General features: G+C 40.5%; 1 protein-coding gene across 2 annotated transcripts in view; it reads left to right on the top strand.

The window, feature by feature from the left end:
• niban2b (niban apoptosis regulator 2b) overlaps positions 1–27532 on the top strand; it is a 32940-nt gene that overhangs the window by 342 nt on the left and 5066 nt on the right. For both annotated transcript variants that reach the window (XM_020102393.2, XM_069524376.1), the window contains exons 2-11: positions 11031–11161; positions 12240–12368; positions 12457–12562; positions 14100–14267; positions 20195–20310; positions 21750–21854; positions 22295–22457; positions 23269–23456; positions 23672–23827; positions 27031–27144. In XM_020102393.2, coding sequence (XP_019957952.2) covers positions 11031–11161; positions 12240–12368; positions 12457–12562; positions 14100–14267; positions 20195–20310; positions 21750–21854; positions 22295–22457; positions 23269–23456; positions 23672–23827; positions 27031–27144 — 1376 coding nt within the window. The remainder of the gene's footprint in view (positions 1–11030; positions 11162–12239; positions 12369–12456; positions 12563–14099; positions 14268–20194; positions 20311–21749; positions 21855–22294; positions 22458–23268; positions 23457–23671; positions 23828–27030; positions 27145–27532) is intronic.

The raw sequence follows: 27532 nt of genomic DNA, 5'->3' as shown, positions 1-27532 counted from the left end.
GCTCTCTAAAAGAGTCGCTTAATGTGTGAGAATGCTGGTGTGACTCTGGTTCTTCTTACTGGATGAAATGAGTTCATGTGTTGTGCCATCGTCTGTGTACTTTCTGTCATGTAGCTACAGGGGTGGGGAGGGGGTCTGACCAAACTAACGATCCTGGTCAGTTTTATACTGGTTTTAAAACGGTTGAATTTACTCTACTATGTTGATTACAAGCTTTTTATTTGACCAGACATTAACTTTTTAGTCTTGAGCCTATTGTATTTAGATATTATCATCAATTTGTCTGCTTTATAAGTTTCATGATTGTTTGGTCTACGCCATGACAGAGAATGAAGAAACAATGCTCGCCACAGTATCCCTGAAACCCAAGGTCACATCGGTGATGTCAAACAGAAACTATCCAAAACCCTAAGTTGTTAAGTTTGTAATTTAAACAAAGGAGAAAAGCGGTAACAGTGAATTGAGATTTCATCATTGCTTGGTCTATAAAATACCAGAAAGTTTGTCACACTACAACACTACAAGTATATTATTTCCAACCGGTAGTTCAGAAATGAGTTCCAGGTTCATCTTGAATATGGTGAAGAAAAGCTCATCATTATCCAAGGATTTCTTGATTATTAACATATTTTCACATTTATTGAATATCCTGTCAAAAAACTAATGTAATCACGGAAGTGTCATTTGTTCTCTGTTGGGCTTCAACTATTCCGAATCAGCTCAGGTTTCAGTGCCACTGATCTCCAGGAAAAGACGGCAGATAGCTGTCAGGCAGCTTGATTTCTATGGAGCATGGGTGGAGCTGCCCCACCCTGTCTGTTGACTCTATCAGCTCACACTTGACCATTCAGACTTTGATCTCACTTTAAATAACAGACATGAATATTGCTGACGAGCCCGAGTCTGCTGATCTGGTGTCATGATTTGTTAAACAGCAGCATTTGCACTCATCATGCTCCTGATAAGATCTGCACCTCTGTCAGCTGCAGCTCTTATAAATAAGAATCCGATCTTGCTATTTGATCTGTTGAAACGTGTTCAGTTTAAATGTAGGACATGTCTGATCTTGAGCAGTGTGGCAGATAAGGTACAGTACGGCGTGTACAGGAGGGAACATGAAATGGTAATCCCACTGGGTATCAAAGGGAGTGGTTCAGCATCTGATGTGTCACAACACGAGAATATCTTTGTCACTCTGACTTCTTAATATTGATGAGTGTGAAAGCCGCTTGGCCCTACGCCTGAGATCAGCTGATCACACACTGACGTTTTTTTTAAATCCTTGTGATGATACATTAATAATGCTAAATGGTCCAGACTGAAGACTTGATGGTTTGCTATGATGTATAGAATTTCAGGTCTCTAGAGGTTGAACTCCACTGACTTTGATTAGCTGATTCATTTAAGCTGCGTTCACACTGCAAGCTTTTCTTGCTTATTTCTTTTTGCTTATTTTTTCATGTTGCTGTTCACAATGTCTTGTCAAACGTTGCCAGTATCAGACTCCAATGTCCAAGACGTCACACGCAGCACGCTGTGCACAGAGGTAAAGGAGGAGGAGAAGTTGGTGATACTGAAACATGGAGGTCACAAATGTGAGCGTTTACAGTATAATTTTTCTCTCGCGATACATTTTTGGAAATGCTGCCGGCCCAGTTATAGAGGCCTGGATTTGGCCCAGTTATTGTTTGAAAACGTAGCAGAGTTTTAGTCTGGACCGGAAGAAATAGAGACATGTGGAAACAATAATGTAGACACAAACGCTTGCTGATTAGGTTTTTTTTGGCCACGGCATAGCCTGATTCGTCAGGCTCCTGTCACATGACCCTTTCCAAAAGAAAACAACCGGCATCAGCCACAGCTACCAGTGGAAACGCAACATGGACAAAAAAATTACAAGCACTGCTGAACCTGTTGTCTTTGCTAAGAGCTGTTGTGCAGTTTAATGCTGCATTTTACAATCATTCAACTGCTTATGTTTTTTTGGAGACGAGCTATTATTCAAGCAGTATGAAACAATTCGGCAACTAACAATGACACGGCACGCGCATGCCCAGTGTTCATTAATGGTCACTTGATTTTCAGCCATTTTTACGGGATTGGGATTAAAACTGATACAGAGCCAAAAGGCTCATGAGGACAGAGATCATGTTAGTTTAAAAACAATAGCAGTATGGATGTAGCCTAAGTTATCCTACCACCCCATGTACTTTATGTACAACTTTGTATTTTAACATTTTCAACATCATGAGTGGAAATAATTATCATATCTCAACTGAAATGGTGGCCTGTTGGCCAGCTTGGACGCTTGGATGCTTGGTCTGTGTTAGCAGACTTCTCTACTCTTGATTTTAGTTTTAGATGCCGGCACATGCGGCTGACTACATTACCTCTTAGGAGGAAATGCAGAGGGAAAGCTGTGTAACAGATCAAGCGTCATTATATTTTTTCTTTAATGCCTTAAGTGGCCAATTCAGAGTGATGCTCAAACACACAGACTTATGCATCAGATGTGGAATCTGAAGAATGCATGAAAAAGCATGTGTGTGTGTGTGTGTGTGTGGCTGGAAGGAAAACTCCTCCAGGCCTTGAGCTGCGTAGCCAGCGCCACGCAGTCTCTGCAACCAGGACAGACCCAGAGCCAGGCTGGCTTCAAGGGAAGTGCCTGGATTTATCATTAAAGTTGTCCACACACACACACACACACACACACACACACACACACACACACACACACACACACACACACACACACACACACACACACACACACATACATCCCACACAACCACTAATTTAGTTCCTGATGCAGTTAAAATGTGTAAAATTTTGTGGAAACGGCTCCTTATCAGGTAATCTCATTCATAGATATCTTTATCCTTCAGTGCCGGTGTATTTAATCATATCAATGATTGATGACCAGCTGATAAAAGGGTTCACACCCATCTTGTTGTCATCTGACGGATAGAAAAGCCTTGCCTTGATTGTTGATAAGAATAACTATGCGAGGTCCAGGCCAGAGTCATATTAAACAAGCTGTCAGATTTAGAGGGCGATATGGGGAGGGGGGAGAGGGTGGAAATGACCAAGATCACATGGCTAACCTCTCATTTCCTCTTTGGAAACGGTCACGAGCGCACCTGGGTGTCTTGCTTATGCTGTTATACTAATTTCAATTTGAGTCAATGACAAAGGTGGGGAAGTAGAGATCACCCGAAACTTAATGTAACTTTCAGGCTTTTTCCAGGGGCTAAGAATAAGTTTTAACTTTCAGTTTTCCCGCAGCAGTGAAACCAAATGAAACCTTGAAAGTACAAATACCTCGGTAATGACTTACAAACCCTCTCTCTGTGAGAAAGGCAGTGTTGGTACAAACTGTTCTCCTATTTGTTCTATTTCCTAAGAAAAACTAGTACATTAACAACATTTTCAGCCACTGAATGCAAGAGAAAAAATTATTAAAAAATTATCAGCAGATAATTCTAACCCTTTTCCTTTTTTCTTTTTACCTAACTTTTGATCCCTCAGATGTGCCTTGGGACCTCTTGGTCCGGACACATGGGTTGGAATCCACTTTTCTGAGAAACTTGATAAAACGAGACCCCAAATAAAAAATTATTTCTTCCTTGAAGGGGATAGTTCACAATTCAAAATTCACTCTTTATCTACTCGCCACTATGCCGATGGAGGGGTGGGTGAAGTGTTCGAGCCCACAAAACACTTCAGGAGTCTCAGGGATAAACAGTGTTTAGCCTTCTTCAGACGTAATAATACAGAAAAAAAACACAACATGCCTCCATACTGCTGCAAGCCCCAACATTTGTATTCAACTCTTATTTTAAGGCTAAATGTCAGCTACCAGAATTAATGAAGTTAGCCTACGTAGCCTAATGCTGATGTACTCGATGGTCCCTCGTAAGAAAGTTATCAGAGGACATTTAGGCTTAAAACATGATGTAAATGACCTTGTTTCGAGTCAAATACGAATGTCGGTGCTTGCAGACACTTGGATGACACCACATGAGATGTACGGAGGCATGTTAAGTTTTTTTTTCTGTTGTTTTATTATATCTTAAGAAAAGGACACCATTGACTTTAATTGTATTGGATTCTGCTGAAACACTGTTAACCCCTGAGACTCCAGAAGTGTTTTGTGGGCCCAAACCCTTCACCCACCCCTCCATCAGCATAATGCTGAGTAGATAAATCCATTTAAATTACACATCACATTTTCTTATGGGCCACAAATTAACAACTCATCAAACCACATAGATACAGAGATGGGCTTACTTTTTTCCCAGCAGAGAGCAAAACACTTCCTGGTTGTCAGTAGGGCTATTATTAAGAATTAATATTGTTATTTGTCACAAATAACCCCCCCACCCCCCACCAAACAGAACACAAATGTTAGTTATAGTGCTAATTATTCTAGTCATTGTTTAACAGTGTTTCCCTCATAGAGATCCTAGAAACACATGTTGTTGCTCACATTGACAAAGTGTTCCCTTATGTAGCCACACACAGAGCAGTGTCAGCAGTGTCAGTGGGCGAGGGGCAAAGAAAACAGGAAATCTGAACATGGAGTGTTTTTCCCTGTCAGTGTTAAATCTTCAGGCTCTGGGGGAAGTTTAGGTGGGCAACAGGCCCGTCGAGGTGTGACACTCTCACTTTCAACACACACGCCCTTCTCAGCACAGAGAGACCTGTTTTAAATAGGTTCAGGTATACCTGCTGCTGGGACCTGTTGGAGGCTGAGCAGGTCATAAGGTATTATCCCATGAGGCATACCTCAACAAACAGAGCCTCAGAAAGAACAGGGGAGCTGACGTTACAATAAAGAAATGTGGAGAGAAAGTAGAAGAAGAGAGCCATTCTTGAAACTGAGCCCACTGCTTGAAATTAATTTGAACTAGTTCAATGAATATCTGACATTCAAGTTAACTAATCAAACCTACTTCTATGACGTTAGGTCAGCCAGCCTTCTGATCTGTCAACATTATTAAGTAAAATTAGAATGGTACTCCATAAAGCACATTCCTCCGCCAAGAGCCAACAGTCCCAGTATGAATCCACATTTAAATTCACAAGATGTAGGTTTTTATTACAGGGAAAACATGTGTGGATCTGCCCCCTGATCATGATGTGCCCCAAAATGTAATGGATCCATCCCATATGTCATGTTTTCATGATAACCCGTAGTTTTTGCGTAATCCTTTTAACTCACATAATACAAATCGACAAAAAAAAAAAACAGACAAGGGTGAAAACATAATTTATGAGGTAAATTTAATTAATGATATCATCTGATTCATTATCAGTTGTACTGTCCAGATGTCATTATTATTAGACAGCACAGTGGACAAACATTGAGTTGTAGTCCATAGAAATGATAAACATTGTATTATTGTAGCTACTACAGCTGGGTCAGTGCCGGGTTTTTCAAGGGTTCATTTGTTAAATACATTTCTTTTATTATCGATATCACTTATGTGTTGCTAACAGTTGCTTATTTATACAACTAGTAGACATAAACTATTATTAGTATGTATGTGGAATGGTTTCTGTCCAACTAAAGTCCAATAATTCTGTCTTGGGTTCACTTAATCCAGAGGAAAAATCAGGTTCCTTACTGGCTAAATGCTCCACTGTGTTCACTACGAGCTAACTGTGTCTGTTTACTGCGTCAGGTTTCACAGAAAACAGCTGTGTGATCCTGCTGGAAAACAGGTTAATGAGGGTGGAATTTGTGGGGAGGAAAAACCAAAGTAATTTGCTAAATGAGGAAAGAGTTCTGCAGAGGCAGGGCCACACGGGGATAATGATGCATGCTGGGGATCTAATGTGAGTCCGGGACGATCTCCATGGACGCTCCACAGTTCTGAGTGATGCTAGCTGTCCCACGCTGTTGTCACTTTGATCTATTCATTTCATTTTGCATTTATAACACTGGCACTGAAAGAGCCAGTTAATCACCAACTGAGTGTTTTACAACACAAGCCCCCATATATCACATTATGTTCTCTGTCATATTGTGTTTGATATCTTTCAGTGGAAAACACTTTGTCATACATCCTCAAACAGATCTGGGCGTGTGAATAGTCAAGTTACTTTAATGTGCCTGAGAGGTCAGTTCATTCTCATTATGCTGTCGGTTGTGTGCATCTTATATTTCTGATGTTCATGAGAGCCCTGCACACACATTGTACCTTTATGCCTTAGAGTTAGATTCATTTGACTCATAGTTACAGGCATCAGGGCAACTTGTTTGTATGGATCATGAAAGAGTTTCTTATAGATTGACGTATCTCTGTACGGTGGTCCACTTTTCTGAGAAGGTAAAAAGCCTGAAGCAGAGCACTGAACTTCCCCACTTGGCTGACGTGTGCAAACAAAAAATAGCTTTTGGGAAACGTTTGAACTAAAACTCCTGCCCTGCCTCTAATTACCTTAGTAAACTTGTTTACATCCAACTAAATTTGCTCTCCGGTCGAGACTCTAGATCCTTACGCAAGCACTGCTGGCTGCCGCTCTTGCCTCAGCTGCGATGGGAACCCGGTCTAAATTTATGAGTCAGTCTATGGGTCTATCTCGGTGGAATGTTTTTGTTAAGACACTGTGGAGAAAGGAGGAGGGGGTTGAGGTGGGGGGGGGGGGGGGGTGGGTTCACTTGTGGGTCTATTAAATAGTACTCTGGTTTTAGCTTTGACTTCTATGATCAAGACGTGCTGAACCTGTTGGACTGATGTCAGTGGTAAAAGCTGCTGTGAAAACAATGCAGTGTTGTTTGGATTAGATTACCACGGTGGTGGAAGACAGCACCGTGGTATCATTAGAGCTGATAGCTGGCCTCAGCACTGCAGAGGGCCCCAGGACAATTAGTCTGGTAGCCATCTGTAACACAACAAAGAGTCAGCGAGACTCACAGCAGCAGCTCCTTGATATGTTCTTATAACCTCCAGATCTGAAGCACTTACTCAAGTAAAAGATTGTGTTTGACTTGTGAACATCTTGATTTATATTATACCATGCACTTCACATATGGTAGTTTTACAGATTAACCAAGCAAACACTAGATTAATGAAACGTCATGTGTAAGGACTTTCCGTCTTTTGTCTTTCAGTGATCATCTCATGTCCTCTCAGGTTTATCTGGTGACCATTAGAAGGGCCCTTGACCCCTAGGTTGGGAAATATGGGACTAAACTGGAACAACTGTATATAAACTTCTAAAATATCGCTCCATCTTGAACAGTTATAATTATAAAACACTGCTCACAAATTGATGCATTAATCTGTTTGCAATGTGTTTCAGTCACAGGATAGACCTGGTCACAGACTCAGTTGCTGTCTTGACTCCTCTCCCAAAAGAGGAGTCCAGTCCTTTCTCTTCATCTGAGATGCATCAGACTGCATTGGCAGAGTAGTACGTTTACTTTTTAAGCCTCTGTAACTTTTGCAATAGAAACAGTTGGTTAAATGAATGAAGTTTAATGAGTTACATGACTTTTTGTGGTATGCCAAAAAAGAATGACTTGACAACCTCTGCAGTGCTAATAAAACTGCCCACTCCAAAAGATTAAAAAGGATTACAGACCCAGGCAGAAATAATGGGTACATTACTCTTGTCAGATGTGCACTCCAGCACTGGAGATGAATGCTGTGTTTATGCCAGGCTCAGTCCAGTTATTAGTCAAAGCTAAGAACAGAATGTTCTTCTTTGTATGTCTTGGTAGGTGATTGTAGGCAGTCTCATTTCTTTTCCTTATTTACTTTATGCAGTGAGTAATGATATGATTATATTAACGCTGAGTGTACATGCAATATGATCTAGTTAAGCATCTGTCTTTAGTTTCAAGAGACTCTTCCCTTGTCCCTCTCACTCCTTTAGTATTCCACAGGAACAGTTCACATAATGTTGTTTGTGAGTAAAAGTACATCCATATATCAGCTCAGTCCTCGGATGAATGGGGTAAAGACAAGCATGGCCGAATTAGTCTGTAGCCCTTAACTAATGGTAGATAAAGGCATCCTCACACTATGAGGGGAACCTCACATGCAGCCGTTCACACACTGGTGTCTTGAAAAAGGAAAAAAGCTCAGTAAGAAATACCTCAAATAGTCACAACACATCAGGCACTTTGTTGGATCCTCTTAGTTTTGGCAGTGACATGTCCTGAATTGAGGAATGTTTCAGTGAAAGGTTTGCCTGTTTTGCCTGACCTGTTGGATGGGACAGTCAAATAGCAGCAACATTATCTGCGAGTTTATTTCCCGCTGTCGCTTCTTGCTTGACATGAATGAGGTCTTTGATTCCCGTCAGCTTTTTGACACAGTCTGGTTGTCATGTGATGACGCTGAGTGACTTTTCCAAAAGAAGTGTGTCAGCCATGGTGAGTTTCAAAGTAACCACTGTGAAGCAGCTGCTGTCACTCTTTCCAGATGGATGAAACTACAGATTGAACTTGAGTTTTTTTATTTTTATTGCTGCTTCTATTCGCAAATAGAAGTCCTGATATAAATATCTAAACCGGATTTTCTGTCTGAAAGTGGATCGTGATCGTGGTGGCAGCTGTGCCTATTTACATATAATACTTCTCTCATTACAATTGACATTTCTTCTCCCTTCATCTCTCTCAGACTTTTTGGTATTAATACTTTTCTAGTGGTATTGTTACTTTTTTGATGGGCTCTGTTACACGTGACATCTATTACATTGCTGTGCGTCCCCCTCTCGGAGGTTTTTACATTTCTGTGGTCGTTTTTCCTCACTCTCGTTGATGGGTAAGAGCAAAGGATGTCACGAGGCAAATTGTGATTTGAGAATATGAGCTATATAGATATAATTTCATTCGAGATAAGTTTTTATAAGTTTTCTTTAAAGTAGAATGGTAAAGAACAGTGGTCACCAGGGTGTACTCTCTGATTTACACCAGTCCTACGTGTTGCTTTGTTGGGTTTTCACTCTTTCACAGGGGCTTTCTCATGTGTAGTCATGGTCATATGGAGCTTGGGGCTATGTGACTAAGATGAATGTGAAACAGTTGCATTGTTGCTGCCTGCATTAAAAATGAACTGAGTCAGCTGTGACTTTTTTCTGATCCCCCGCCTATGATGCATTCATCCTGCACTGCTCCAGCCCCTCCCACCCAAAAGGAGGAAGTTTATCTCATGTGCACGAATCTACTCACCACGTTTACAGATAACATTCTCTGAAGTTAGGGCTTTCTGGGCGGAAAGCAGTACTGAAACAAATCGGGCATTTTTGCGATATACTAATAGACTTGGTTCTTGGTGACGATGACTCTTCAAGATATTCTTCATTCTGCTCCTGTTCTACCTCATTCCGAAATTCTACTGGATTCACATCTGGTTACTGAGGAGGTCACTAGAGGTCACCGAACTTTATGATGTATCAAGAAGTTAATGAAATCAGTTTGAGACTTTAAATTTGTGACATGGAGCATATCCAGCTGGAACCATTAGAATATGATAAACTGTGGACATGGTCCGTAACTCAGATACTCTGTGACATTCAAACCATGACTGATTGGTATTAAGGTTCCAAATTGTGTCAAGAAAACCTTCCCCACATCATCACACCACCACCACCAGCAGTCTGGACTGCGAACTAGAATTTGTCTCTAGGCTTTATTATATTTGCTAAACAAGCACATGCCAGAGTAATAAAAAATGGCCAATAAAAAAAACTGGACTGAACTTTCCCTTGGCATCTCTCCCCTTCCTCCATCTCTTGTTTTCCTAGCTAAGGGTCACATTCCTCTTGGGACTTGCTGTCCAAAGGGCCTGTTAGTCAGAAAACGGCATGTGCCTGTTCAGGAATTAATCACAGAGATTATCAGCCAATAAAATGTTAATGTGTGGCCAGATCGAGGGATAGAGAGATGAGTTTAAGTGCTTTAAAGCAAGCATCTCTCTAATTTCACTGATGGTTAGCTTGTACTCTTTGTGTTAACCTCTATGACACTAAAGCAGCTGATACTTTCTTTGTGGGAGGGAACAGGAGGTCGACTGAGGTGACTCACATCAACGAAATGTAGAAGAGAAACAATTCACTCTCTTTGGGCAGCAGGATGTTTACTCCAGATAGATTGCTTTTCTTATCACACTTCAGTGATGTTAGGCCCCTTTTCACCTGTGTGCTTCTAGTGAGACATCGCGACACAGGGTCGTCATCGCAGATTCATTTCTAATGAACCAGTTGTCGGTTAAGAAAATGACACATTCTCCAACTCATATCCATCTTCATTTCAGGACTCCTCTGACATATGACTGTGGCTACCTTTTTAACAGCCGTTCCAGAAAGTTTGATTGTGTGCTCCCCGCATCCATATTTCATCAACATTTCATAACCACAATGTGGAACAGATGGGACCAAACACAACTTCCTCCTCTCGATTGCAGTTTCAAGTGGTGGACATATTTCCCACAAGCTGAATACCATCTAAAATGCTTGTCCACTTTTGATATGGGACTTCTTTAGGATCCCACGATCTCTCAAAATTGAACGCTCAGTAACACTCTGCTCAGTTCACTGCAGTCTTACTTTGTCTGGTATAATCAGTATTTTATGATGGCTTCATTTAGTGAGTATTGAACAACTTAAGGTCATTCTTACTGTGTGATCAAGTTACTGTTTCTGTGCGTGTGTGTGTGTGAGAGTGAGAGAAGAAAATGACTAATGTGCATTCACCAGCTCTTTCATCCTCTTTTAAACTGGAAATGTTATTATGGAATCACTGTATTTCTTCATGTTTTCTGAATCTCTTTGATAAGACACAGATGAAAATATATGTTGACAAAGTTTACTGTTGAACTACCACACCCTGAAGCTGCAGTGCTCCTTGTGCTTATTGTGTGAAGCACTGTGTGGCCCACAATGAGCATGGCAGGCAGGCACATTCACAACAACGCAGAACATTTCTTAAACTGTTTGCCACCACATCCCTTACTCACTCATTGTGTGTTCTCTGTGTGTGTCTGTGTGTGCGTGCCTGCGTTTGTGTGTTGCAGCTCGGACTGGGGCGGTTATAGCAGAGTTTGGGCGTCTGTATGAGAAGCAGTATGGAGTGGCTCTCTTCAACAAAGTTCGTTTTGACATAGAAGGGGGAGGTGGCCCACAACCCCAGCTGCTGCATCGCAAGGTAAAGCATCGTCACCACAAACTAACCCCAGTTCTGCCTGGAATGCAGATGAATGGAAGTAAAAAATACTCATTTTAAGATTTACCAAGACTCAGAATAATGAGATCGTTCAAATCTAAATTTCAACTTAAGTCAAAATTAGGCCAGAATAAGAATAAAACATTAGTTTAATTGTTAGCTCATACCGTAGCAAGTTTACAGGTCATGAGATATCTGCCAATGTAAACAAGTTATGATACAGATCAGGAATGTACAAACACAATTCATTGACGATAAAGCAGCTACTTTCCCAAAGTCAAACCACAGCAGGGCAGGGCTGTTATTGTTCTCAGACAATCAGGTTCTAAATAGGTTGTAAATGGACTCCAGAAAAGGTCCCTCTCCAAATAGAAGAGCCTCCAGAGATGAACTCCAACACACTACTGTGTAAGGCTAAGGGGTTCCTCTGACTCCTGCATTGATAAAGATAGGATAACCCTTTGTCCCACAATGGGGACTGATTTGTAGCAGCAAGAGGTCAGTGAAAAAATAAGTGAACACAAAATTAAAACATTAAAAATATACACAGTGTAACCAGGCTGCAAAAAGCCATCTCTCCCAGCGCAGAAAAGCAGAATTTATTGGGTGTTCCCATAATTTTGATGTACAATCTCAAAATTCTCAAAGGAATCTGACCTCCAAAATGCATATTCAGTCAGAACTTCGACAGAGGATCTCACAAGCTGAGCTGGCTGAAAAAGTCTGTTTAACATTCAGAATCAAAAGCATTGAAGTACTGACAGCAGATATTGAACTTCTTTTCCACAGAATCATTTTGTTTTAGCTTTATGTGCTTTTCACAGACAATTGACACAGTCGTTCCCACTGAAGTTGATTCTGCAGACCTGACCTGGTTCAAGTATACTGAGAATTGCAGGTGGCTGAGCTAATAATAATACCTAGGATAAAGAGACATCAGTGACTAATTGATTTGAGATGTGTAATAAAATAAAGACTTCCTATACCATGCAACCTGCCTGTGCAATGCATGCCTTTGTGGTGTTTTAAGGTTTGAGCAGAAATTTGTTGTGTTCCACAGATTCCTCTGGAGAACAAGTGCATCTTCTCTGGCTCACTCTTTCAGTACCTGGAGGAGAACAAGAAATGGAGGAACCGCTTCTTCTTCATCCCGGACTCCTACAACATCAACTTCTATGACAACAAAGGGGTGAGTGGAAAATACAAGTCTGTTTTATATGGTACAAGTTGGATTCACTGCTAGATGTGTTAACGCTGCCCCCGGTCTCATCTACCAGTCCCATGACAGAGGCCTCACTCCCAAAGGAACCATCAACTGTGCTGGCTACAAAGTGCTGACATCCATGGAGCAGTACCTGGACCTGATCAGCAACAGCCTGCCTGGTGAGGAGGAGGAGGGGGAGGGAGGGGAGGTGGGAATCAGAGACAGTAGCAGCAACATGCTGATAATCATATGCAGGATTATTTAATTTATCTTTTTTTCAAAACAATGAAATATAACTGTATATTTTCCATATAACTGTATTTTTTGTCATGGTGGAAATATGATCAGTCAGCCACAGGACACCCACAACTCTCAACTGAAAGTAACATTAGCATATTTTCATGATGAGGGTTATAATATACTCATTTAGGGGTTTTCTGCTGATTTTCTGTGTAGTCGTGAGTCATTTGTGCATGTTTACCCATATAAAAGAAGAAGTCTGAGTTGAAACAGCGGACAGCAGGATGGAAGTATGATTAAAACTACAATGTTTGAGGAGCCAGCTTCACATTCTTAACTTGCGTAGTAAGGAAAATACAATATGTCATTCTCTGGTCTGTATTCGGTTTAGGTCAGGGAAGGAGAACCTTTTTCCCATCAAAGGTGATTTCATAATAAAATGCTTAGAAAGCCATATAAAAGTAGTGAACACACTTAGCACACTAACCTCTCCAATGTGACGGCTGTAACTGTTTCTCTTCAGTGTGGCGTCTGATGTCAAACTGAGTAATTGTGAACAGTCTGTCTCAAAAACAACTGTAGAGCGGTAGGTTGAGCAAACATCAGTGCATTCCTCTTTAGAATGTGGAAAATATTCAGAAGGTATAGACAGTTTATAGAGCTGGAGCAGAGGGAGGTTGTTGTACCTGCTGTAGCTCTGAGCTTGTTGTCTCTTTGCACCTCAATGATTTTGTGTTATAGATTGTCAGGCACCTCAGCTGGTTCCACATTAAAGAGTTTAACAGAGTTTAACAAAGTTAGTTTCTTCTGTTTACTTTTCATGTCCTAAACACTTTGCCAAATGCCTGAAGGAGTTAAGCAAACACACCAGCATATTGCGATGTCATAGCAGGCACCTGTTCTTGCAGAGTAGGAAAATACAGTGTTACCCTTTTCCACTTGCACTGGCCACAGCATGCACAGCTTGCAGACAGTAAGTCTTTCTTCATATCAAACTAGTTAGTGAGTCCCCGTACAAAAATACAGTGGTACTTGTCTGTTCATCACAGGTCAGAGTTTCAATGTTTTTTGTCATATCAGTGATCTGCTCCGTGACAATTCTTCGAGATAAACAAAAAATTTGGAACAATCTTACTTTGTCTGGTTTCAAACAGCCGCAGCAACAAGACTCCTTCACAAATTGGCATAAATTAAGTTTCAGCTTCTTGCTTTTAGTTCATTTATTTGAAAAACCTACCAGTATAACATGGTCAGGCAAAATGTAGAGGTGTGAAAACTTCTCGAGTGATGCACCTTAGAATCGATGCAGACATGGACGACTCTGCATCGATGCAGTGACAGAAAATGATCAAGTCTTGTTTCTTTTGCTGCCTTTGTCACATACCCCACGATGCATATTGCACATTGTAGAGGATCACTTTATGATCTGTAGAGCTATAAGATATTCATTATTGTATCATGCATGTTTTTCCCCAGATGTGAAAGCCAAGGTGGGAAGTTCTCCATTCCTGAAGTGTGCCAGCCAGTTCCCTCTGATCCTCTGGCACCCTTATGCCCGTCACTACTACTTCTGTGTGGCGACAGACAAAGAGCAACAGAAGTGGCACGCTGTCCTACAGGACTGTGTCCGTCACGCCAATGATGGTGAGTCCTTCTACTTACTCATCAACCAAACTTATACACACACATGGCTAAGAGAAAAAAATGCAACGATCCAAACTTCTGACATGGGGATTGGCACTTGGGCCATATTTTGGTATTCGTGTCAATTGGCAGTTTATTGATGTAATGCGTGGTACTTGGTTTAAGAAGCTATAATCTTTGAAAATAAATTATAATTAGTATAAGGCTCTGAGGCATCATGGGAGAGTCTCTGGCTGCCCAGGGCTTCAAGTTGGAGGGAGTGGCTCAAAGTTTTCCCCTTAAAGGTACAGTGTGTAGAATTGTGTGATATCTAGTGTTGAAGTTGCATGTTGCAGCTGAACACCCCTCACCTCACCCTCTCCTTCCAAACATGAAAAAGAACCTGTGGTAGCTTCAGTTGTCATAAAAACTCAAAAGGTGTTTAGTTTGTCCAGTCTGGACTAATGTAAAAAACATGGCGGCCTCTGTAGAGAGGGTCTCCTCAATGTAAATATAAAGTATTTAAATATAAAGGACCTTTTCTGGGGTAAAGAAAACTACAATTCATACAATTTAGATGAAACGAACTAGTGAAAGCATCATTATTCTACATTAAATGCCAATAGTTCCCTTTCACCTAAATCTTACCGACAGGACCTTTAAGTGGTTTCTAGAACAGTCTCTGAGACAGAAAAGCTTTGGCACATTGGGTAATTTGCTCTGTTCACTAACCCTGTTGCTATCACCTTCAGAGCTCTGTATTTATCACAAAAACTGTTGGGTGTTGATAACAGTTTTCTATTCTCCTGATGGAAATGACGTGCATTTGAAAGTGGCATTGGTCTAAAGTTAGTAAAAAATAAACACATAGTTGCATCGATCCATGATGTGTTTCAGCTCAGATTAGCAAGAGGCAGGATGCAGGAAGAACCTGTCACTTACAACCTGAGCTCAACTACACCTCTGCTGTTTTGCTTTAAAGTGTTGATTAACTGACAGGTGCTACAGTTTATCCAGCAGACCTGCATGTACATCCTCAGACACAGTTATTTTAGCCTGAAAACAGAAATGACAGTTATTTTAGCCTGGAAACAGAAATGACAAACATGTTTTTTGTGTGTGTTTGTGAACAAATGAGTAATTCAAATAACAGTTTGACGTGAGGTACACACAGACTGCACAAGTGGTGTTCTACTCTGTTGTCCATAATTCAGATTAATACACATCCAACATCTGGTTGCTTTTAACATTAAAACACAGTTAGCATATCGACATCAGTTGCTGATAGGTGACCAGAACCTCCCATTAGTTTTCTTTTTGTCCATTAAGAAGTTGGTTTCCAGGGACACACAGCTCGCTGGCCTCTGCTTTGTTTTCCACTGCTCCTTAAACTAAAGCTCTGGATTTCAGTGCTGTCACAGTCGATCTTTAAAGCAGCTTAGTGCGTTGGACACTTGCAACAAGACTGTCATTTTCATTATGAATCAGTGTTTACACAAAATGTGGTGGAGCTATATTCGTGAGTCAGAGTTACACAATGATGTCTCTAACTTCCTTTCTCATTGAAGTGACTGAAATGATGAATGTGTAGTTCTTAAGGCAGTTTTTACAGTGCGGCTCACCAAGAGCACATTGTTTAAACTAAGTCTGCTCCTTATCTGTCTTTAATTTCCTTAAATGCCTTGAAGCTGCCCAGCTCTGGCTTTATTTCACTGGGTTTCTCCTCAGGTCTTTTGAACATAATCATTCTGGGATCTTTGAAGGGACAAAAAGCCTCAGACTTTAGACTTTTTTCTTTAGATGGTTTTCGTTTGCTTTCATAAAACTTGAATATGAAAACCAGGAAAACGTATAAACTTGTGCAGCTTAGTAACCTCACAAGTAGATTTCCATTTGCTCCTTAATGTCTGAGCAGAGCATTGATTGGATGCCTGTATGAGTTGTGAGGGCAGGGGCTGTGAAGAACCTGAAAGCGGAAACGGCACCAATAGTTAACATGCCTGAGCTGTGACACAGGCCAGCTGTATGACGTGTGAGCAGCTGAATGCTTCCATATGTTCTCTGTGTGCCACACAGTGCTCTGGGACCTGCGCTGGCTTTTTAACAGCTCTTTTAAACAAGGTGTGAGTGCACCGATCTCAGCCCAGGTCAAAAAGTCATTCTTCTCCACACAGGAGGTTCTGTCAGTGTGTAATGGTGTAACACAGGGCAGGGTTAACCCACATGGAGGCCCTGTGGCCTTTCCTCTCTGTGTATTATTTACTCTTAGTAATATGTATTGAATTGAATTGAAAATGACCCTTACATCTGCTTACGTTTTATTTTTTATTAATTTGTTTTTATTGCCATGTATTTTGTAAAAGCACATTGTAACCCTTTTTTTTTAAATATGTGCTATACAAATAAAGTTATTATATATTATTCTGAAATCACTAGTTGATACTCAATAAAGCCTTTCTCATTGTACGAGTTTCTGACTTTTCATAGTCAGTTTGAGCAAAGAAGAATGGATATTGACAAGAATCCCCTCAACACACAGTCTTAAGATTAGGATATAATGTGGGATCCTTTAAAATGGTCTGGTCTTTACAGTTGCAGTATTTTATTGATTTATATTCTCAAACAAACCAAACAATACATGTCAACTGTTCAGAGGTCTTGGGAGTTCAGTGCCCTGTGGCATCTGCCTGCATTGTCTCGTTGACTCAGTGTGATGGGTTGGTGACTTTAACCTAGTGGGGAAGGAGAGGGAGCTCAGTGGTGAAATGGCAAAGTCAGTCCACTGACTGCCATGTTTCCTGCTGGAGTTGAAGTCATGTTGTGATAACAGGTACAGTTTGGTCCAGAGCGCTCAGAACTCTTGCCGAGACTTTGAGATTCCAGTCTTGTGTATTAAGGATTCATTCAGACTTGACAAGCATAAATTCTCACCACCAGCGACAGTCAACTGTAAGCGACTATGTTGAGGGATGCTGTAAAGTCTGTGTCTTGTGAAGTTGACTGTAGCTATTAAACAGTGGAGATTCCTTATAGGTCAACAGAGCAAAGTAAGGCTATTAAGTCTTCTTCTCTGTAATCCAGGAAAAGCTGGCAAGGGCAGGCTACACTAACCAGACAGGCTTTCCATGACCTCATTTATGAAGATGTTGAAATCTTTTAAAAGTGTGCTTTGAGAAAAACAGTTTCATGTGGGAGTGTGTCTTCACAGGGCAGGGCTTTGCCTGAATTGTGGGAGATGGAGTAGCTCTACCTCATGAGCCGCAAACACCGGATCCCGTGAAGCTTGATTATTGTTTACTGACCTAATGAACTAATAAGTGGCGTTTGGATTCTCGTCAATTAAATGTTCATCCTTGCAAACTCACACTTTTTAAGTGCCTGAGATGGAAAGTGATGTTCCACCCGAGCCAAAGCGTTTGTCTGATGTATTTAGATGGTTGTTCTTCAATAGTGAAGTATCTCTGCCGTGGAACAGCTGACCTCAGCAAAGGGAATATGACAGACTGCTTGTTGATTGGCAAATGTCATCTAAAGGGCTCTGAAGATAAAGAGTCCCTGGTCTGTTGTCCCTGAGACAACATGTGAACTCCAAACAACACTTTATATTAGGGAAGACACAAAGTGAACACATCCAAGCACTTGATTGTAATTCATGTACAACAACTTCCCTTCTTACCTTCGATAAGCAGTGACCAGGAGATTATTAAGGGAAAACTGTTAATCAGTGTAGTTGCAGAGTATAGTTGCAGAATAATGTAATTAAAAATAAGGCATTAATGAGTGCTTTGTAATGACTGATAAAGAGCCAACATGCCTCTAATATCCATGCTAATAAGCAACTAGTTAATGGTTGATATGTGTTCCCTAATATAAAATGTTATAAACCGTTTCTTTTGGCACAAATAACAGTTCAATCTTTCAAAAGTGTCATACTTTAATATAGAAGGAGAAGCAATGTAAAGATCGGAGAGGACTCTGAATTTTGGGTCTGCTTGAAATCCTCTGAAAATAAAAACCTCCTCTTTAAAAGGGTCTTGGAACTTCCTGTCACAGTTAATACTAGGAACTCTGTTCTTGTCACTGCCCTTCCCCCCACACGCACACACACATCCTGGCTTTGTCGTAGTCGGGAGTTTTCACACACTGTCCAATGAGGTTAAACAGCATTTCAAAATCAGCATGTATACTTTATCACAGCACACAGTGTGAGCATGCTTTACTGCTTCTAAGCAGTTCGTAATTTACTTTGGAAGGCAGCCAACACGAGGAATGTAGAAAAGTTGAACGTTCATCAAAAGCCTTGTCTTTCTCATGCACCATTTGACTCCAGTGTTTATTACTGACAGTGAAGCTAAAACAGCACACGCCAACACTCATTATATAAGATAAAAGATTCACTTAACATAAAGATCATTTACACATTCCTTTTTGTTTCAAATAGAGAGGCATGGCTCTATATGAATTCACGGTTCTTAATGAAATTTCCTAAAATGGGTTGTTGTATGTGTGTTGCTGCAGTAAGAGGAAAGATAGAACAGAGCAGGGGTGGTAGCAAAACTCATAATGCAACAATTTCTGTATCGATGAAAGTGTTACACACTGTCTTTCTTATTGTGGAGTCATGAGCATTGACCTTAGCTGAGGCAAGTGAGTCCTTGTTTGGATCTTTGTCTGGGTCTTCGAAGTGCTTTCGAAGGAACACTGGTAGACCCGGCCAATCCTGGGAAAGTTCGCCTCTGTTCCAAGTTTTCTCTATTTGTATATAATGTCTCTCAATGGTTTACTGGAGTCTTAACAAGGGCTTTGCAACCACTTCCAGGAAGATAGATTTCATTGACTTTGTTTCTCATTTGTTCTGTAATTCGTTCAACACTTGGCATTATCTGTTGTTGATTTTTTTTTAGACATTGTAGTCTGCTTCACATTGCCAGACAGTTCATATTTAAATTTGGTTCATTGGTTGACTGAGTGGGCAGTTCGGTTTTTCCCATTGGGTCAGGTATGTTTGGATAGTTGATTGAGTTAATCAGGTAAAAACTGCAATTTTGCATATCTTTGTCTAATATTAGAATTAGTTTAATGATCTGAAAGAGGTGAGAACATATAGAAAAGGTAAAAGCTATGAGGAAAGGTGCACATACTTTTTCACAGCACTGTAGATCTATATGCACATAAACAAATTGCTTGCAAATGCATTGGAACGCTCTGTTCCCATACGAGTCATCAGCATACATCCTCTGGGAAGTGTTCGCTCCGAGTTCTTGTCTGTCACGCAACAGACAAAGACACAACGATGACTCCCAGGCACAGACACAAGCCAACAATCAGACAAAACTCATTGGAATAAAAAACATATGCTGCTGTCTCGCTGTTTTCAGGTCATAGGATGTTTCCTTTTGTGATGTTCATCCGTAGCAATTATGCTGCTGTGGTAGGCCATCACAGTTTTATAAAGATTTTGGATCAGCATTTTATTTGGTCTCTGTTTCAAAAAGTCCCATAATTTGGATGATCGTGTGCTGGATTTTAGAGAGAAATATATTAATTGGGAATTAACTTTAACAGTGCGACGCATTCGTATGTACATGACCAAAATAATTGATTATGTTAACATTTCAGCCCTAATTTTGATTTTACTTGAGTGGAAAAAGTACAGATATAGTTTCTAGCATTAACATTACTTCCTTTCGACTGTCAAGACATGTCAGTGTGGGGGTGAACCCCCAGGACCCTGAACTGAAGCAGCTGCATGGAATTGAACCATCATTCATGTTACTGTTAGCACCTCTGCTTTCCCCATTATCATATGTCAGTAATATTCTCTGCCTAAAATCTCATAGTAATAACAGAATTAAGAAAAGGTCACTGGCACTGTTTTTAATTTTGATCAGGGGCTTCTTTTGCACTTGAATGCAAACCACTAACTGCTACTATTGTTTTCAACCCAGGTTTGTCAGAGGAGAATAAAGTCCAAACACCAGCCTTCACTGATGCAGTACGACTCTACCGCCAAGCTCTAGGGCACTATGGCACCTGGGAAATGATGTGTGGTGTACCATCACAGGTAAGCATGTTGTCTCTTGGGGTGTGCCTTTACTTTAAAAGTTGGAAGTGAAAACAGTGCATCACTGATGAACTTACTACCAGGCTTGGTTCCACATTTTAGTGCTTGGAGCATTAATCCCGCTCCCAGCATGCTTCATTCTAAGCGTGGGTCACATTAATCAGGCCACATCAGCACATATAAACACATTCTCCACATTCCTGCCTGATTTCTGTGACCTTGAACGTTCTGTCTTGTATGTAGACGCGGTGAGACTGCTGCAGTGTCTCAGGCTTTGAAGAGCAACTTTACTGTAGCTTTGGTCGGGTCAGATTTCTTTACCTCGGTCACTGGACAGGATTTTTTGGATCATACAAACACATGGAGACCTCACATTATAGACATGATTCATATAATTCTAGACATTTTTCTAACTGTTAAATGGCGGATGCTAGAATAAATCTTAAACTGGCATTTTTTTGTATTTTGAAATTAATAGCTGACAAATATTTACAGGAGTACAGCAAACTCAAGAGCTGACATGCTATTTACTGGCTATTGGCTGGTGTGTGTTTCCACCCCTTAAAATTCCTCTCACAAGATAAAGTGAAATGACTTTGGAACAGAACTGGTTTTCTCCAGTTATTTACAATGGCAGAATAGCTTCTTTTTCTATAGGCCTCACCTTAGTGGAGAGGCAGTCTGAAAACCTGTTAGGACAGGATTTATATGTGTATACTATACAGTATTATATAATTAATAGATCATTCAATGTAGTTAATATCACCTTTTTGGTACTTTTGAATTAATAATTTGTATTTGTGTTCACACACATTCACTTTACAAATTATTTGACAATAATTTCTAAACTGCAAATAATAATTATTCGTTTTAAGATATTGCAGTGTTTTTCATTGCTAATTCCTGCCTGCTAATGTTTCTACGATTATCAATATCATAGTCAAAAATGACATATAGTAGTCTGAGATCCAGTAAACTTTAAAAAGTTTCAGGTTTTGTTTCTCATATCCAGTTATGTTGTTAAAAAAAATCATAACATTAGATGGGACAACATTGTTTAATCACTTTTCATTGACTTGTCGTGAGATTGAATGTGATGTCTCACTTTTCACCAGTTATCTGTAATTTTGTCTGTTCATTGTGTTTGTTAGCAACACAATTGCAAACCCTAATCACAGTAAATGTAAATATATGCAGTGGTATTTGCTCAGATCAGACCAGTCAGTCAGTCATACAGGTTATAGAAAAATCAGGAGTTGAACCAAAATCAATACTGACATTAGACTGAAGCTCAGGAACAAGCTATAGAGAAACCTAGCCCTGGTGCTCCACCTGCTTGTTGAACAAATACAGTCTAGCTTCACCAGTGTATTTAGTTGAACATGTGATGTGAGTGGGATGATTGTGATCCTATGAGATGTGTCGTGCTTTCCTTGAAGATCCTGTCTAACCTGGTGATGGAGAATCTCCTTCCTGAGCTGAGGGACCTCATCTCCCCCCGCCTGAAGGGCAAACTGCATGAGAGGCAGAGGAACTGGATGCTGGTGAGAAACTGCTTCACACACATTATGCTGCACAGCTTTTGGTAAATAAGTAAAAGGAAACGTATGAGTTTTTTACTCAAATCACAGATGATGATGCTGTTATATCTTTCTAAAGTGAATTCAAAGAAAACGTCCGGTCTTCACAGGATACTGAAACATTTTGGACACAGAATTGTGAATAATAAAAGAAAGATGTGTCTGCTTTTAACTAATTCTTCTTAAATTATTGATTACATAATTGGCTGAATTCTTATGCACTTGCATACACACTCACTCTATTTACTATATGCGTAATGAATGTATTAATACGTGACTGAAATTTAATTTAATTTTTTCTTCCTATCAGTTTAGTGCTTCGTTCTTTGTTTGCTTCAGAGACAAATATTGGACTGTAGGCTTATAAATTTGGTCTCTCTGCCTCTGTATGTGTTTGTGTGTAGATCAGTGATGCAGTGTACAGCCTGGTGCAGGGGCAGTGTCAAACCCAGTACGAGGCAGTGGTGCAGAAGTGTGAGGCGGCCCGCTCCTGTCTGGAGACCTCCATACGAACAGACATGGACCAGATCATCACATCCAAGGAGCATGTCACCAACAAGATCAAGGGTTAGTGAGAGACCCTGCGTTTTAACCAACAGAAATATATTGATTCCTGTGTTTATGTCTTTCTGTTGCAATGATCTGAATTGCTAAATAAATAAAAAATAAAAATAAAAAAACGTGGAGGGCTGTGATCACTGTTATGTTCCAAGGATCCAGTTTCTTCTGACATGCAACACTGGCATATAAATTTGATGCTACATCTCTGATCGAATATGTTTTGTTTGTTATGGATAATGTTTGCTCAGAGGAAATGTGTTTAAACAAATTACCACAATAATATAAATGAAAAGTAATTTACCACTGTGGTCACAGCTGGTGACCACCAGATAATGGTGACTGATAATATGTGAAGAAGTAGAATAGCACTCATTATAGTACATTACCTCTATGGGCCCTATATCACAATGAAAGTGAAAAAATCTGTTGTCTGGATCCACGTCAAAATGTAATCAGTTAACTCATCTTTCCACGGAGTTTGGTGGAAATCTGTTTGGTCATTTTTGCTTTATCCTCCTGATAAACAACCAAACCAACCAACAAACAGAGAAGGGTTAAATAATGGCCTCATTGGTCAGCGCACTGACCTGAGTAATGTCAGTTAGCTCACATTCGCCACTGTATGCTACTGATCCTCCACAGCAGGGAAGTTGTTGTTGCTGACAATCCACTGAATGTATTCGATTGAGGAAGTATGCCCCAGAAGTGCAATAGATGCCACGTGTAACTGAGAACATCAGTCACAACATTAATTAGAATATTGTTGGAAACCATGACCTAATCTCCCCTCTCTCATGTTCCTCCCTCCTCCACACAGCCGTGGTTCTCCCCAAAGCTGAGAAGCTGTTGAAGGTGAGCATCCAGCCTTACATCAGCTCCATCCTGGATGCCCTGATGGAGCCGACCAGCCGAGGCTTCTCTGAGGTCCGCGACGTCTTCTTCAGAGAACTGGTGGACATGAGCAAGAACACCCTCAATGAGGGCACCAAGGAGACCATGGCACAGGTGAGGAGGAGGTTAAAAATAAGAGTCTTTGCTCAGACCATGAGTGATGTGAACGTGATCTGACCTTTCAAAAATACCGGTATCATTAACCGGTATCAGCATCAACTGTCTAGTAAGAAAGTAATGTCTGTCTAACAATGACGTGAAATGTCTCGTTTCAGTAGTCTAGTATGGTTTGTGAAACAGAATGTTTCTGCATGAATCCTTGTCCTCAGCACATGGAGAAGATCTCCATGCTGGCCTTCCATCCAGTGAAGATGAACAGCTGCTATGAAAAGGTGGAGCACCTGAGCTTGGAGGGTCTGCAGCAGAGGTTTGACGTGTCCAGCCCCTCAGTGTTCGTCCAGAGAGCCCAGATCCTCATGAGAGAGGTGAGAGAAACCACAACTACCCACATTTCATTTGATGTTAGTCTGGCTTACGTATGGTTTAGATATTGGGCACTGGGTTGATCTGCATTTTCCAGTGTTAAATAATAATATTCTTATTTTTATTGTTTTTTTTAGGGTCTGTTGTTTTGTTTTTTTTCAATTATGATTAACATATATGGCAGATCTGATCAGTCAGACAGGTGAATAGACTATAAACAAGTGAACAGGAATTTATTTAAACATTTCTGTGCATGAAGTATCTGTTATAGTCTCTCATTGCACAGGAAAACTGTGGTGCACACAGAAAATATGCTAATTGCATTTTAGGCACTACCAGCTTCAGGTATCTACACATGCTACAAGTGAATTTGATAGTTGGTGTGGGATCCTGGATACTATAAAACCACCATATTGTAACTTAGTGGCTCTGTCCTGCTCCACAATAGATATTTCAAACACAATTTTGCAAAACAAGTCAATCAGTTTAGAACAAAAGGTGCTGCTAATAGATGCACTGTGTGTGTGTGTGTGTGTGTGTGTGTGTGTGTGTGTGTGTGTGTGTGTGTGTGTGTGTGTGTGTGTGTGTGTGTGTGTGTGTGTGTGTGTGTGTGTGTAAAACTGTACTGTAAAGAGCTAGACTAGAAAAGCTCATATAAATACAAACCATTTACAAACTGAATTCATCCATTGTGTCTGAAGAAACACATCCCAATCATTGACCAATACTGTGTTAAAACTATACTCTAGAGCAGTGTTTCTCAAACTTTTTCATACCAGGGACCACTTAACTCATAAAAAACACACACGGACCACTTAACTCAAAATTGCCACAAAATGTATGTAGTCGATGTGGTATTTTCTTTTCACCTTAACGGTGGATTTTTCACGTTCATATCAAGTTTGCCACGGGGTCTCCTTTGACGACGTCGCTGGTGTTAAACCATCATCCTGGGACTCGACGACTTTTCCAGTCGCGTCAGAATTTTCATCTGCTTTTCTTTTACATGACCCGGTCCTGAGCCACCGATCCATTTCTAATTCGAAGCTTTGCACCACACATCCATGCTTTGCACAGGCACATTCCGGAAGTCACGGCACGGTGCGGTGTCGCAAAATAGCATACAGTACAGTTTTTATTTCATCTAAACCAGGGTGTTGATTTGGTGTTAAATAAGACAGTTGAGTAGAAAAAAAAAACGTATTCAAGTTAAAACATTTTTCATAGTAATGTTTTTATCTGGCTTATTTCTTGAAAAAATGCAATGAGATAAAATGTCAAGCATTAAAAAGCTCAGAGCCTGTATTCATAGTCCATGTGTCCAGACTTGTGCACAGCAAGCACTCTGGCATCCTGCACCCCCATGGAGAATTCACTTATCCTGATCTCCATAGTGTGTCATGGGGCCAGTGGGGGGAGGGGTGTCTGAACCTTTAATTCAAGGTCATTCAGAGTTCAAGGCCTTGTTCAGACCTGGTATTAAAATCTGTCCTTCGAGAGCCCATCACAGGTTGTCAGCTCTAAGCTCTGTGAATTCACCCAGAATGCATTGAGGACACATTGAGAGGAGGTGTGCGACACATGTGGCCACATTCTTCTAGCAGCTGGAAATGTGTCCTGGGCCACACTGAAGGACCGCCTCCTCCTCTCACCCCCTCTACAGTTTCATCATCAACTCAATGTATTTTCACGTGGTTTGATCTATTTGACACAATATCAACACTGACCGACGCATTGATTTTATTGTTTTTTTATAATTTCAAATAAGTACAATCTTATTTACTTATATCACCTTATTTATTTTTAACAGACTACACCAGAAGCTTTAGTTTCTATGTCTCCTCATGTTATTCTGATCTGCAGTGACAGAATGAGACCGTTATCATGTATTATGTCACAATCAAATAATCTTTTCTGAACTGAAAATAATTCACAGGATCCTGTAGATTGATAACTCTGGTTTCCGCTGTTGACAGGTTTGGATCTGTTATCTTAGCTTGTTCTGAAAATGGCTGAGCGTTTCGGTTACCATGGTGATTTATCCCTGTGAGACTTGAACCAGCTTTGTCGGACTGTAAACCCAGACTTAAACCTGAACCTGCAGGTGGATTTGTGGTAATCGAGGTGTCAGGTTCAGGCCCCTGATCATTAAGTGTTCACTGGAGACAGGTTCATATATCAGCTGTTCAATCATTTCCTCACATCGTATTCTATTAAAAAAGTTAAATATCTCCCTTCAATCTCAATTAAGAAGCTGATCTGAAGTAGATGGTCACATTTCCATTTTCTAATCTTTACTCACAAACACTTCGATGTTTAAGATTTGGAATTCATTTTTACACCTTTATATCAGATTCAGAGACGTCTCCATGAACATGTCTGGAGAGATAAATGATATGTAATGATTCTGAATGGATACCTTCAAATGCTATGCTGTTGAAATGAAATCATAAATATTACTAATACATTCTAGAACTCCCCAAGATCCTCTTTTCTATTTAGAGAACAAAAAGCTGCTCCGTCATCAGGCTTTTATACTTGTGGGTTTCTGGATTCTTGGATTTTACAAGGCGCTCATGAAAGCAGCTCCAGATGACTGTAGGTGAATCAGGTCAATATTTGTTTTGTTGCCACGGGATCATTTGCTTAATATTAGATTAAATAACCTTGGATGACATTTGAAGAGCTTGGTGGAGTTATTTGTATTCATTTGTTGTCCCTGTTGGAACTCAGTACAACATGTCCCCAGTGTTGTGTTCTTATAGTTAAATGAACAATATAACGTTAATACTGTATTATGCTTGTATATGATATGATGATGTATGCAGGACCTCAGGTCCAATTCCTGTCCACTGAAGTTTTCAGAAACAATTAAACATATTAGAACACAAGGAATTTCGATTTAGTTGTGAAGTTGGTTCAATCTGTTCAGAGTTAAGAGGACGCCCAGGTTCTGTCGACTGCTGCAGACACAGTAGAACTGCAGACAGGTGAGCGCCCTCTAATGGTGGTTTACAGAACACAGAGGGAAGCTTGAAAAGGAGATATTTGTGTACAGACATTTAATGAGACTAATGGCAGGACTGGATGCAGTGCATTATTATGTTTTAAACTTTTCACTACACGCATCTCTCTCTCTCTCTCTCTCTCTCTCTCCCCCTCCCCCCCCCCCCCTCTCTCTCTCTCTCTCTGTGTGTGTCCACAGCAAATGGACGATGCTGTGTATACATTTGAACAGATCCTTCACCAGAGTCTGGAGACTCAGGGTACAGAGGAGCTCTGTAAGACCATCCAGCGCTGCCAGGACAGAGTCATCAAGGTAAAACACCCGCAGACAGAACAAGGTTTTAAAATGCATCACTTCTTTTATGTTCACATTCCTCCAGAGTTTTCAAGCAGAGACTTTTGGAGCCTCAATCCATTTTAGTTTGAAATCCTGGGATTGAGTTTTAGTGTGGATAGACTGCTCCTGTCACAAGACCCTTTCCCTGAAGAAAACAAACGACCTCAGCCTTGACTACCGTTGGTGAATGTAGTGAGGATAATAAATCAATTAAAAAAAATTTTTTTATATAAAAATTCTTTTCACCAACTTCTTTTGCAACTGGGGGAGTCTCCCCCTGCTGGTTAATTGAGGAAATACTGGTTACAGGCACTTCGTCACTGGCTTCATCTTTCAGACCCATTTTTAGATGGAGTCTTTGTTT

The sequence above is a fragment of the Paralichthys olivaceus genome, chromosome 4 (genome assembly GCF_024713975.1).
Source record: "Paralichthys olivaceus isolate ysfri-2021 chromosome 4, ASM2471397v2, whole genome shotgun sequence".
Classification (NCBI taxonomy): Eukaryota; Metazoa; Chordata; class Actinopteri; order Pleuronectiformes; family Paralichthyidae; genus Paralichthys; species Paralichthys olivaceus.
This window is presented reverse-complemented; position numbering and strand designations above follow the sequence as displayed.